The following is a 12,513-nucleotide window of genomic DNA, read 5'->3' as shown; positions in this document are numbered from 1 at the left end:
CACAGCCAAACACTTCTCTATGGACATTTCACAGAAAGGATGTTAGATGCGTTATCTCAGTCTGTAGTAAAAAAAAAAAACAAGCAGATTTAGGTATTATTCTTACCTTTTTCGGTTTACACACCATATAGAAATCACAAGAAGCACTGAGGGAGGGAGGACTGGTAGCCAGCCTTCTTTCTTACTAATATAATAGATTTTCAACTTTTATCACTGTCCTATCTGCTTAGAGAAACAATTCTCTAATTGTTTACAAAATGATGAATATTAATGGTTTAGTGTCCCCTTGCAGGGAAATTATAAAAAGAATCCTCCCTCTGCTCTTTGAAGCCGCTCTGAATAAAAAGACTTTTTCTAGCTTCTTATTTTGAGAGCTTTAAAAGGGAGATTGAATGAACAAAGCAGTCGCTGAGAAAGCACATTTAGCGGTAGGCCCCGAAGCCTTTAAAGCCATCTTTCATCTCCCGACTTAGCATGCTCTTCTCTAGCTGACAGACAGGCACCGGGGCCTGACATTAAGCTGCTAAGGGCATATTTTACCGTCTTTTATTGCAGTAGAAACAAGTCAAAGGGAGAAATGTTGCTGTTTAGCCTTACAATTCGACGTGACTTTTGCTTTTGAAAAGTATTTTTCCAAAGAAATACAGTAAAATTAAATACATTCATAAAACGATAAGATTTAAAAAAAAAATATCCCAAGATATTTAGAATATCAGAAACTTTTTGACTTTACTTTCTTTCCCTTTCTCCCAAAAGTCTTTGATAATCCCGGGGAAGAGCCCGACCAGGAAAAAGTCTGGTCCTTTCAGCTCCAGGAGAAGTAGTGCCATCGGGATAGAGAACATTCAAGAGGTCCAAGAGAAGAGGTGAGAAAAACTCCTGTGCATTACTGATTTATTATTTCTTCTTGAGTTTTCTACTTTTAGCCTTCTATCTTTAGATCATTTCCTACGACCCTTGCCCCTAACACTTAGCTTTAGTTCTATGTTTTGGGCATTTACATCTAGTGGTAGGATGTCCTGATTTTTATGTTAATGGAGGGGTAAGGTAAGGTGCAAAAAGTCAGACAGTCACTATCTTTGGAGGCCAGTGGTTCCCAACACTTTTTCCCTTAGGGGTACCCTACTCATATCTAAGAAAATCTGAACCCACCCTGGACACACATGCAGAAATTAAACATCAATTTTGAATTGTTTCAACTGACAAAATCCCAACATAACAGGCCTGCACACTCTTGTTTTTGACAAAAGATCTTTGAATAAACCACCCATTATCATGATAGTGTAATAGGCCCCCTAAAAATAAATAAATAAGATCTCTTCATTTACAGGAAAAAAAATCAACATTTTTACAAGGAAAGTCATAAATTTGGTGCTGCTTTGGATCACTGGGTAGAGTGTGCACTTAAGTACAGAGGCTATAGTCCTTTGCAGGATCGGTTCCCAGTCTCGTTGCTTTTTGGTGCATGCCTTCTCTCTCTCTTCCTATGTTTTCTGTTTCTCTTCAGCTGTCAAATCCAAATAAAAGCAGTGGCCCATTATAATTTTTTTAAAAAGTTGTACATTTACATGAACCAAGACTTAACATTTTTAGATAATAGAGCTGAAACTAATACTTTTTACTCGGACTGATCAACAAGTGCTTGTGATTTTAGCCAAGACTCATCCCGTTGTCATTATCATCTAAACTTAGAAGGCTATCCAACCACTGTCTTTGGTTTAGTTTCCTGTAAATTTTTTTTTTTTACTTTTTCAATATCAGAAATATGACTTTCTGAACTCTTAAGTTCTGAGTTTGGTTTCCTGTAAGTATACAACTTTATAATCTCAAAATTTCAAGTTTGCTCTCAAATATTGTTAATCTTATTCTAAAAATGAACAGATCATCTTTGCCTGTTTATCTTTTGGCCTTAATACCCCACTATAAATTTATGTGTCTAATCATGATTTTAAGAAATATTTACTCATCTAATTTTGACAACTTCAGAGCAGACAGGGCTCCACGCACCCCCTGAGATCTTTGGTTCCCCTCTAAGGATGGGAACTACTGATTTAGGTCATAACGCCTCTGTACTGGAGACAACTGGCAATGCAGGGATTATGTTTTTCAGTTTGATGGTGCATCCATTCTTCTGTCTGGGCCGTTCCTATGAACACAATATTTCAAGAACACATTCTGTTCACTGCTGCTGTCTTGGCCAGGGCACTCTTGAAAAAGAAATTTTTAATCTCAATGAGGATTTATCCTGGTTAAATAAAGGTTAAATAAAAAAAAAAACAGTATGGAATTTTCTTCAAACTTTGCACAAATGCCCACTATGATTTAAAGATCCATGGATTATGCATCATGATTGCAACTGGACACTTTAAGGGATTTTCTCAAAACTTTGCACAAATGTCCACTCTGAAACAAGGATCAACTTATTAGATTTTGGAGGTTGCAGGTGAAAAACTCAAGGTCTTTGGGTTTTATGTTCACATCTTACATGTAAATGAAATAATCTAAGAAAACTTGCAGGGATTTTCCTCACACTTTGCACAAACGTGACCTTTGACATTCAAAAATAAACTTATCAGAATTTGAATGTCAAAGGTCAGGGCTTATGTTTGTGTTTTGCTTATCAACAGGATACATCAATGATGCTTTGGGGGAGTTACTTAAAATGCAAATGCCTATTCTGACTAAAGGATGACCTGATTAGTTTCTGAGGTCAAAGGTCATGTTAATTCCTTGTTAATTGCATCTCAAGAACTCATTGAGATATTTTCTGAAACTCTTAACACTCTGACTCAAGGATTAGATTATTAGATGTTTAAGGTCGAATATCACTGCTCATCAAGCCTCATGTTCATCTCTTGCTGATAAGAGTTCTACGAATCACCCTACCACAGAAATCTCTCCGGACCCCCTTCTTGACCCACCACTGTTTTCTGACAATTATACACCATGCAGGGGCATTTAACTGCTGGATTGTAGTTTCTGCTTGCATAGCATGCACATTTTTTGACTTTGTAGATGATTTATTGTCTAAAATTTTGTCTTTTTTTTCATGTCTCATTTAGCAGTAGAGAGAGCTCTCCAAACACCCAGAAAACCCCTGACAGTGGCCACGTCTCCCAAGACCCTAAATCTGACAACTCGTCCAATCAGAGCTCTCCTGAGGTGCTCACAACTGCCAAGAACAGGTGTGTATGATAGACAGGTTACAGCCTTATCACAGGCATGAACTGATTATATAACTCATTTTTGGGTTTGTATAGCCAGGGGGGCAATTTCTCCACTGTGGCAGCATGATGAATGACTCTCTTTTACAAGATAAAGACTCAGATAAAATCCAGTTTGGCTGTGTGAGTGTTTGAGTGTGGTTAACCTAAGATGTAGTTCTTGTTTTGGTTGCAGGGCGCCGTCCATACCTGAGGGTCACGACCTCTCGCGATCCTCTTCCAATGCGAGCAGCTTTGCCAGTGTGGTGGAGGAGAATGAGACAGAGGCAACAGAGGACTACGACACAGGCATGGTGAGTGCTGCATTCAGGATGAATGTCTGTTAGGAATCAAGACAAACACTTGATATGTAATATAAAGTTCTTTCTACATAACTCCTCTGTGTGTTCTTCAGGAGAGTCTGTCATCTGCTGGGACGCCACACAAGCGAGACTCCCTCACATACAGCACCTGGCTGGAGGACAGCACCAGCAACACCAGTAACACCAGTCGCTGCAGCTCACCAGGTAAAGAGTGGGGAGATGGAGGAGCCTTTGAAATATTGTTCAAAACTTTGCACAATTCAATCTTGCAGAGCTCTTAAAAGCTACTTTTTTAAAGACACATCATTGTCCTTATTTAAAGTTGAATATCTTTTGAGTGCAAAGCATTTCTAAACACATTGTTAAATCCCTCTGACTCTCCATAAATACAGACATTTGTTAGTTCAAACTTACACTGAAATTGACCTACAGTCAATCTGTTTTTTTAACTGTGCACCTCCTCTTCAGGGCCTGGTAAACCTGATCGAGGAAAGGGCGCCGACATCCGTATCAAATTGGAACGACCACAAGATCGTCAGTCCTCATCGGTGAGTCCAATCATTCTGGACTCAGTTACAATATTAATTTTCTGCTATTTTAAAATCCTATTGAGGTGCTTTTTGACAGCAGGAACTCTCCCCAGGAAGCAGGAACCTTTTGTGCTTTTCAACCTTAGGAACCAGGCTTTAAATTTAGTTCTGGGGTAAAAAATCTACCCCTTGAAAAGTCCCTGCTCAGGGGGATAGTACTTTCCAAAGACCCACAGTGGGACTGCACTGCTGAATGTTTCTGATTGGTAACTAGGCCAATGATTCTGCCATCGACTCTCAGGTGACCACCCAGATCATCAGCATTCCAGCTTGGTCGACATTTCTCTTTGGTCCCAGTCAGTTTTAGAGCTGAAGCCTTTCAGAGGAGAGAGGAAGCGTCATCAGCAACCTTTACTGAGTCCAGCTGCCCCATTTAGGTCAAGCTTTGGATAGCGTGGACTGAAAGCCTACATTGACATTTGATAAGATTATAATTGTCAATCATAGATCATAGAGACCATGTCTGCTCCCCCCACCCAGACCATTACTTTATATCCACATATGAAGGAAATAAGATATAAATCACAATGGAATGTATTAAATTTTAAACTATGAATATAGTATTTGCAAAATTGAATCTTATTTAACAGAAATTTGGTCCGTTAAATGTTAGATCCTCGACATCCCTTGTGCTTGGACTGCTTAGGGACTGCAGATGTAAATTAGCTAACACTGGTACAATTCTTCAAAAGGCAACATTTCCACTGAGTATTACACACGGTCCCTTTAGAAATGAAAAGCAAAGTCTTTATTAGTAAATGATCAGATAATCATATCGATTTCTTTGTCCTCCTTAAACCTGACTGTCCTGGTGGAAACACAGACAACAGTGGGCCACATAAACCATTTAGTTCCTTAGAAAGAAGTTATTGGAACGAAAAGTTTTTGTCAAAAAGCACCTTTAATTTGTCATTATTTCTCTTTCAGTCTTAATTGCTGTTTGTATGCTGTTGCTATTTGTACATCTCTCTGTTTGCAGAACTGTTAACTCTACACACCTGGTTGTATCCTGGATCTCCATCTTCAGGTAAGACTTTCCCTTTTAACTCTCTCATTTTATCTCAATTCCCAGATTCAAACTCTGGGACTGACATACTTTGTATAGATATTGATGGCAAAACAAATGGCATTTATTCTTTTTTATTTTAAGCATAGATTTTTGTACTGCAATGTGTACATTCTTTTCAAAATGACTTATACTGTGATATATGTATTTTTAGTGGAAGCCTTATTTTATCTCAGATATTTCTAACAGTTTTCACAACCAGATACACTAATTTTTATGGTTGTATCAGTCTGTTTTGTTGTTGTTGCCATGACAGCACAAATGTAACAGATGGGAAATGCTAACTGCTGCATAAAAGACTGCTACATAAGAGAGAACTTACTGTAAATAGAAAGTGCTGTTCTGTTGCTGTACCTCATTTATATATGTACTGCTTACTTATGATGGACCATGATTATTCTCAGCTAAACTCTCTGCCATTGGCTGCTTCTTCTGAGCTCTCTTGACATTTTTAAGTTGAGCTCTCCTTTGCCCATTTCTGAAGCTTACTCATTATTATGAATTGAGACTCTGTGAGCTTTACAGTACTTTGCAAGCAGCTTGTTGTGCAAACTAAGAGGGCCACTTTTAGCCGCTGTTCTCCCTCATTATGCAAAATTTATCCATGAAACCAAAACCACTCTTTAATAGATACACCTGAGCACAGGTTAGCAGCATCATATTTTATTATTGTTTTGATTTAGAGCCCTCTGATTGCAGAATTTACATGTTGTGGGTTTAACTTGTGCAAGTTTTCTGATCATAGTACTTTAAAGATTATTGATTTCTTAACATAACCAAAACAAAAAAACGTGCATTAAGAGGTTTGACTTGATGTCTCTGTTAACCCCAAAGCATTCCCATAAGTCACGATCCCTCCGGGAGATGAGACAAGAGCAGGTGTTCGCCTTGTTCGATGATGAGAGGGAGAAAGATGAAGAGGATGTAAAAGAGGAGAAAAAGCAGGTGGAGCCTGGCCGGTCTGCTGCTCAGTGAGGGCCACGGTGCAGCGTATCCAGAGACCTGGTGGACACCAGATGGCGAGGACGATGCACAAAGAGGGGCCAGCTTTTGCACAGTGTTGTTTCCTTTCACTCTTTTTTTCTTTGCCTGTTCACACATCTGTTGCCTAGTTGTACGTTTCTTGCCGCATCTCTTTTATTGAAAGAGCGCATTTTTATCTACAAATGTAGGAGTTTTATTGGTGAAAAACAAGTGACTTTAATTTAGTTTGTCTTGTTGAAGCCTGGGTCTGCTGGCTGTTCAGGGTTAAGACAGTGCCATTGAGCTCTTCGAGGAGATTGTGAGAGGGAACTTTGCTGCAGTATAAAAGAGATACGAGCCTGAATGGTTTGACCAAATCAACAAAGTTTTGGCTATATAAAATCTTCACTGTTACATAAAACCAAATAATCAGCATCTAAGATGGGTATTTTCTAAGAAAACATCTAGCATGGTATAGATTTCCTCTGTTAGGTTCTTAAATGTGATTATTTGTGACTCTGAGTCTGCAGAAAATGAACTTAACTCCTTATACTGAGCTTATTCTATAAGATGTCAAGAGAAACAGTGAAGAGAGTAAAGTTATATTGATAAAATGAAATGGCCTTAAAAGTTAAACAGTTTCTTTGACCCTCAGATTTATTTTACCTCACTTTTTTACTCACATACTCAGCAGCCAATAATGGGATTGCTTTACTTTATAAATAATATATTCATGATCATTTTTAAGCACACTTCTTTCTCAAAGACTCCTGCCGTAAAGCATTTATTCTGCAGCACTATGTGTCGTCATTAACATACAGATATACTAATCAATGACTGATGTCACTACTTTGTCCATCTCGTCTGTCATGAGGAGACAAGTCTTTATTTTTCTCTATAAATAAATGTCTTTATTTATTGATCTGTTCCTGTTAAAGTGGCATTTATGGTGTAAATCAGTTATACTGTACCTCTCAGCATCCTGTCACATGCTTTTATTGTATGTGTTGCTTTGGTAAATTATAATGTTGTCAACTGTGAAGCTTTGTCTTTTTCAACAATCAGATCTCTTTCATTGCAGATGCAAGTATATTAAAATTGTGAATATTTATTTGCTTTCAAAGTGAGGAAAAACAGCTCCAACTATAACTACTGATTTTGTATATATATATTTAGTTGGACTGCATTGTGTATAATGTATAGGCTGTTGATTTGAAATGGGAATGACAAACACCTCGAAATAACTGCCAAGTATACACTTTCTTGTTGTTTGATTTCTGGTACCCTTACTTTGAGATGTCATTTAGAGAGGGGTTTCATTAGAGTACATTTATTTCCAAAGTTTATCAGACTGTTCTGTCAAAGGGAAATCTTACAGTACACCCTGCTGATCATTTCAGTTGCCTTATTATCACAAACTGATGGTGTTCATTAAAAATCATGGAGTTAATAGATAATAGCCAGCAGGATTGATAATGAAATGAATGTTTTATTGTTGTTGTTGTTGTTTTTATTGTAAATAAAATGCCCTGAGAACTTTACAGACTCTTCATTCAGTGAAAGCTTACTTGTGACTTTGTTTATCTCTGGACACAGATATAATACTCAGGCGGAAAATCCCTTCAATGAAACTTCGACTAACTGTACATGTTCCACTTCCCATCGTCTTAATGAAAGCGAGAGGAAGCCCCATGAATAAATGATTTGATGTGGCTGCCCACAAGTATATAAAACTAGAGCAATCTAAAAGTGGAGGCTTCCCCGGTTATGCAACCGTGCCACAGGGATGATAGAGGCATATTTCATTTTAATGAGCGAACTGAATCATGACTAGAAAGGGCTCCAAATGAATCTGCTTACAAAACAGAAAAGGTCTTATTTTAACTTCTTTGGAGAAGCTCAGAAACAGGTTTGGAGAGAAATATTTATAACTGGAAAAATATGCCAAAAGATTTTTGATAAAAGCATGAAAGACATGAAATTACCTATTTTACTCTCTATCATTTCATTCTGAAAATGTGAACTTAACGCCGTTTAATGGAGAATGTAAACTCCTTGGGAGTATCATTTGATAAATTATTTTGGCATGAAGCTTTGTACACTCCACACCCTCCTTTGCACAGCTTGTGTTCCCCAAAGGTGTTTACTCTCAGTTATTTATCTTAAACTGAAATAAATCTATCAGTAGATCAGGGAGTCAGAAAACACCCAGAATTACTATACATTTGGTCCTCATTCTGCTTCTTAGATATCAGCCTTGTTATGCTGAATATTTGTAGACTGAATAATAGCAGTGAGAACCAAAGACGGTCTCTGCACTGAACAAACATGCCTTATTTAGAAAATATCAATCTTAAACCATACTGTATGCACTATGCTGCATTATTATTCATTTTACTTTGAGCTGTACATCTTAACTGGTCTGACAATTTGACTGACGATTGGATATTGCTATGCATCGTGACACATCATGATACATCCAATGTGTCCTCCATTTCCTATATAATTACACATGACTACTCTTGATTAATGGATGCAACAGTCTGATAAATATAAACCTGTAATGTCTGGGAATTTCTTGTTCAAATATATATTTATATCTAAATGCCATCTAAAACAATGTTCTGGGCACTGTCTTGGATGTCATGGTAAATGCCATAGTCAGGGTTTTGGAAAGGGACATCACTCTGGACAGTGTCCTGGCATGGTCTCAAAATGAGATGCCTCTCTGGATGGCATTCTGGAAGGTGTTTCCAAATGGGACGTCATCCGGCATCCTCAGAACAACTGCCAAGACACTGGTAAACAACTTAGCCAAGTCAGGAATTGTAGTCTCAAAGAAGACAATCACTAGAGCCCTGCACAGGAATGGACAAAGAGGTTGAAAACCAAGAAAAACTCAAATTGTACAGAAGAAGCACCCTCAGGCCAGACTGAAGAATACTGAGGACGACATGGAGAAAGATTTTCCATACTGGAAGCATGTCCTTTGGTAAGATGAGATCAAAGTAGAGCTCTTTGGCCATAGAGACATTGCTTATGCTTGGAAAAAGATGGGAGAGGCATATAACCCAAAGATCGCTGTCTAAAACTACATCCAGAAGGCAAAAGTGAAAGTTGTGGACTGGCATGCACAAAGCTCTGACTTTAAAAATCTGTGGGTTTAGGTGAAGACCAAGGTCCATGTCAGAAGAATGGGCTGGGATTCCTGTCTGAGACTATCCAGCGAAAAGGAGACACAATTGACTATTAGCATCTGCAAGCATCCAAGATATATATCTTTCATTTGGCCCACATCTGTATATACACTTACATATATACAAATTTGTCTGTTCTTTATTTTATACTTTTATTAATACAATCCATATTCTACTGATTAACACCACCCTATAGATTGACTAGTAAGTGGACAATTTACCCATAGTCTCCACTTATTCTGTTTCAAAAGCTAATAAAAGTTATGATGCCATTTAGAAACATGTCCTTTCATATTGCTTTGTTACTGTTATTACCAAATCAACCAGACATGCAATCTTTCTCAAATTATCAATCTATATGATTAATTGAGATAAATAAATAACAACACCTGTAATTAAGTAGATTATTTTAATCAATAAACTATATAACTACTATAAAGTAATACAAAATGGCAAACGAAAAATAGCTGTGAGAAATATCCCCTTTTTCTTCCGTAGATTAAATAAACTAGACTAGATCATAACATCCCTAAGGTTATATGAGGATAGCACTTTCGGCGGAACCTTTGCCACATACGAGAAACAGGAAACGCCTTAGATTTTTGCTACACTGGCCGGAAGTGCTCCCCTGGAGTCACATTGAAGGCGAAAAGCCCGGTCACAGCAATACAAGGTAAAATTTCACTACTTTGAAATCAATCTAATGATTTTAGTCGTGTCGTCTTATAGCTGACAACGTGAGTGATGCTCCACTAACCTCTTATGTTATAATATCGTGACTTCCGGTTCTTGGGCTGTCTTATATTACTAGCTAGCATTAGCATTGATAGGTACACTCCTGTATGCATGGCTGCCCTGTACGTGGAAAATACCGCATTTAGCTCGCCTTGTGTATGAATTGAGTCTGTTATATTTGTCAGCTACATTCTTTATGAAGGGAAAGACGTGTTTTTGGTCTGGTGCCTGGCACTGTTAAAGTAATGCCATGTCAGTGGTACATAATAACAAACTGTCAGTGCATTTCTTTTAAGCGATTTTATCTTACCGTCAAAAAATGATAAGGCTGTCCCCCTATGTTCACAAAGTTATCATTTCTGCGGTGTCGGAAAAGAAAAAAATCAAAATAAGCCGTCGTATTTGGTTGTCGAATTTGCCTCAAAGTTGAAAAGGATATAAAACATCCTAACTACTGCTTATTTGTTTAGTTTTTGAAGGACATAGCTGATAAGTAAATGACAGAATAATGAAGCTTTAACAAAATGGCATTAGTTTGAAAACTTTTAGCATCCTATACGTCTTGTAACTACAACCACAGATGCATTCTGCTCAAAGCCACTAATTAAAACGGTGACAAATTAAACCGATACACCGGCTATGGTGATTATAGCCCATCCATAAGCTAATATAAACATTTCTATCAACCGTTTTCTTTCATAATTTGCTATTTTACAAGCATGATTAACACATGGTGTTTTGTCTCCTTTAGTGACCAGGGCCCATCCATTCCTCATGACTTTATCTGGATAATCATCAAAATGTTTGCCTCTAAGGTTGCCCCCAGTCTAAGTCTACTACGCAGGGCAACATGTGAGTATAAACAGTGTTTATACATTTTAATCATATTTAACATCCTGTTTATGTAAAGGTATGAAAAATGATAATTATCCTGCTTTTATGTTTAGGTGCCCTTCAGGCCCAAGGAGAAATTTTGAATGGGTGTGTATCACGTCTTCTTCCTGCTTACTGCCCCTCGCTAACACAGAAACAGAGAAACTACTCCACAGCAGCCAACAACACATCTCCTCCTCGATGGGTACAGCTTGAGCCTGAACTCGAGGAGGCTCTTGTACCGCGCAAACTGTCAGTAAGTCCTCTAGAGAGCTGGCTCTCGCTGCGCTACTCCTTGCCTCCCGCGCTGGAGTCTGCTCCACTGCAGGAAGATGTGGGGCTTCTGGGAGAGAAAGTGCTGCCACCCATGGCTGCCCCTGTTATGGAGGATGGGGAAGGTTTAATAACACCACTTGAATGCAAGAATGTATTGGAGATCCGACGACGGAAGATGAACCGGCATAAATACAAGAAGTTCCAGAAGAGGGTCAAATTCTTGAGGCGGAGAGTGAAGGAAGGCAGGATAAAAAAGAAGCAGGTAAGTGATTCTGTGCTGTTAAATTTGTGGCAAACTTAGGAACATGCAACCTAAAAAATGGAATATTTTTACTCAACATGGTTTATCCGGACAAAACTTATGATGCTATAATACTTTAAGATACCAAGAATGTAATCTCCATTAATTTGATGATCATTTGTGTCAAAAAATTGCAAAACACAACAGCTTTTTAGTCATATTCTTAACTTAAAAGCTGCCTTGTGAGGAAAAAAGAGAGAAAACTGTCTAAAATGCACAAAAATGATATGTTGGTAACATCTGTCATCATGCTTGTCCAATTTAGACAGCAAAAAACAATAAAATACCCAGTTTAGGTCTTTTAGGACTTATTAAGGAGATTGTGAGATGGACTTCATGACCACTCCAAAGCTTTCTACAGAAAACAATGACTTACCCTGAGAGATGATAATTGTCTTAGACTTTTCTTCCAGTAAGGACAAAATTTTCTGGAATCAACACTGTGTAAATGTTCTTTGGTATTGTCATGCTGCTAACAACTTTTTCTATCCTGTGCAGAAACGGTTTGAGAAGGACCTGAAGAGGATTTGGTTCAAAGCTGGACTGAAGATGTCTCCGGATGAATCGAATTTACCTAAGCTCTACCTAAAGCATCACAGAAGTGTGAAAAACTGACAGTTCTTTGAGTTTGTGTCACCTCACATTGTACATAATCTAATAAAGCTCATTCTGTGTTAAGTCAAAGTGTGCCTTAAGTTCTTTTGGTCTACTTTTGCATCTGTTATTGTATATAAAATGTGTGTTTTTATATTTTGAGAGCAAGACTAATTGTTTTAGTATTCAGGTTTGGAAATACTTTCCCTCAAAACCTGATTTTGGGCTTGAATAGACACTAGGTGTGATTACGATTTTTTTCATTGCTCAGAATGCCTGCTAGCTCTTGAACATATTGCTACTTGCAGCCTTTATATTGTTTATTAGATATTATATTGTATATAGCTATAGAAAATGAGGCTGGGGCAGGAATTATTGCAGTTTCATCACAG

General features: G+C 37.9%; 2 protein-coding genes across 16 annotated transcripts in view; both read left to right on the top strand.

The window, feature by feature from the left end:
• The window catches only part of rap1gapa (RAP1 GTPase activating protein a), a 131,075-nt gene extending 124,977 nt beyond the window's left edge, over positions 1-6,098 (top strand). For 10 of the 15 annotated variants that reach the window (XM_041799533.1, XM_041799528.1, XM_041799536.1 and 7 more), the window contains 7 exons: positions 757-866; positions 3,063-3,185; positions 3,382-3,517; positions 3,619-3,730; positions 3,995-4,074; positions 5,096-5,143; positions 6,017-6,098. In XM_041799533.1, the coding sequence (XP_041655467.1) occupies positions 757-866; positions 3,063-3,185; positions 3,382-3,517; positions 3,619-3,730; positions 3,995-4,074; positions 5,096-5,104 (570 nt within the window). In that variant the 3' untranslated portion in view covers positions 5,105-5,143; positions 6,017-6,098. The remainder of the gene's footprint in view (positions 1-756; positions 867-3,062; positions 3,186-3,381; positions 3,518-3,618; positions 3,731-3,994; positions 4,075-5,095; positions 5,144-6,016) is intronic. The other 5 variants (XM_041799531.1, XM_041799524.1, XM_041799538.1 and 2 more) reach the window with 3 other exon arrangements.
• A 3,835-nt stretch (positions 6,099-9,933) lies between these two features.
• Positions 9,934-12,205, top strand: aurkaip1 (aurora kinase A interacting protein 1). Its single transcript, XM_041799860.1, has 4 exons — positions 9,934-10,015; positions 10,829-10,929; positions 11,025-11,488; positions 12,026-12,205. The coding sequence occupies exons 2-4, from the start codon at positions 10,878-10,880 to the stop codon at positions 12,140-12,142; spliced, it is 633 nt and encodes a 210-aa protein (XP_041655794.1). The 5' UTR covers positions 9,934-10,015; positions 10,829-10,877; the 3' UTR covers positions 12,143-12,205.
• The last annotated feature ends 308 nt before the right edge of the window (positions 12,206-12,513 follow it).

Source organism: Cheilinus undulatus, linkage group 11, assembly GCF_018320785.1.
Source record: "Cheilinus undulatus linkage group 11, ASM1832078v1, whole genome shotgun sequence".
NCBI lineage: Eukaryota > Metazoa > Chordata > Actinopteri > Labriformes > Labridae > Cheilinus > Cheilinus undulatus.
The sequence above is the reverse complement of the archived record's forward strand: the minus strand, read 5'-3'. Positions and strand labels throughout refer to the sequence as shown.

Excerpts from the sequence above, each read along its gene's own strand:
- aurkaip1 (XM_041799860.1), top strand. The coding sequence starts at position 10,878 with ATGTTTGCCTCTAAGGTTGCCCCCAGTCTAAGTCTACTACGCAGGGCA. Across the intron at positions 10,930-11,024 it reads TCTACTACGCAGGGCAACAT|GTGCCCTTCAGGCCCAAGGA; the intron begins GTGAGTATAAAC and ends TTTTATGTTTAG. Across the intron at positions 11,489-12,025 it reads GCAGGATAAAAAAGAAGCAG|AAACGGTTTGAGAAGGACCT; the intron begins GTAAGTGATTCT and ends TATCCTGTGCAG.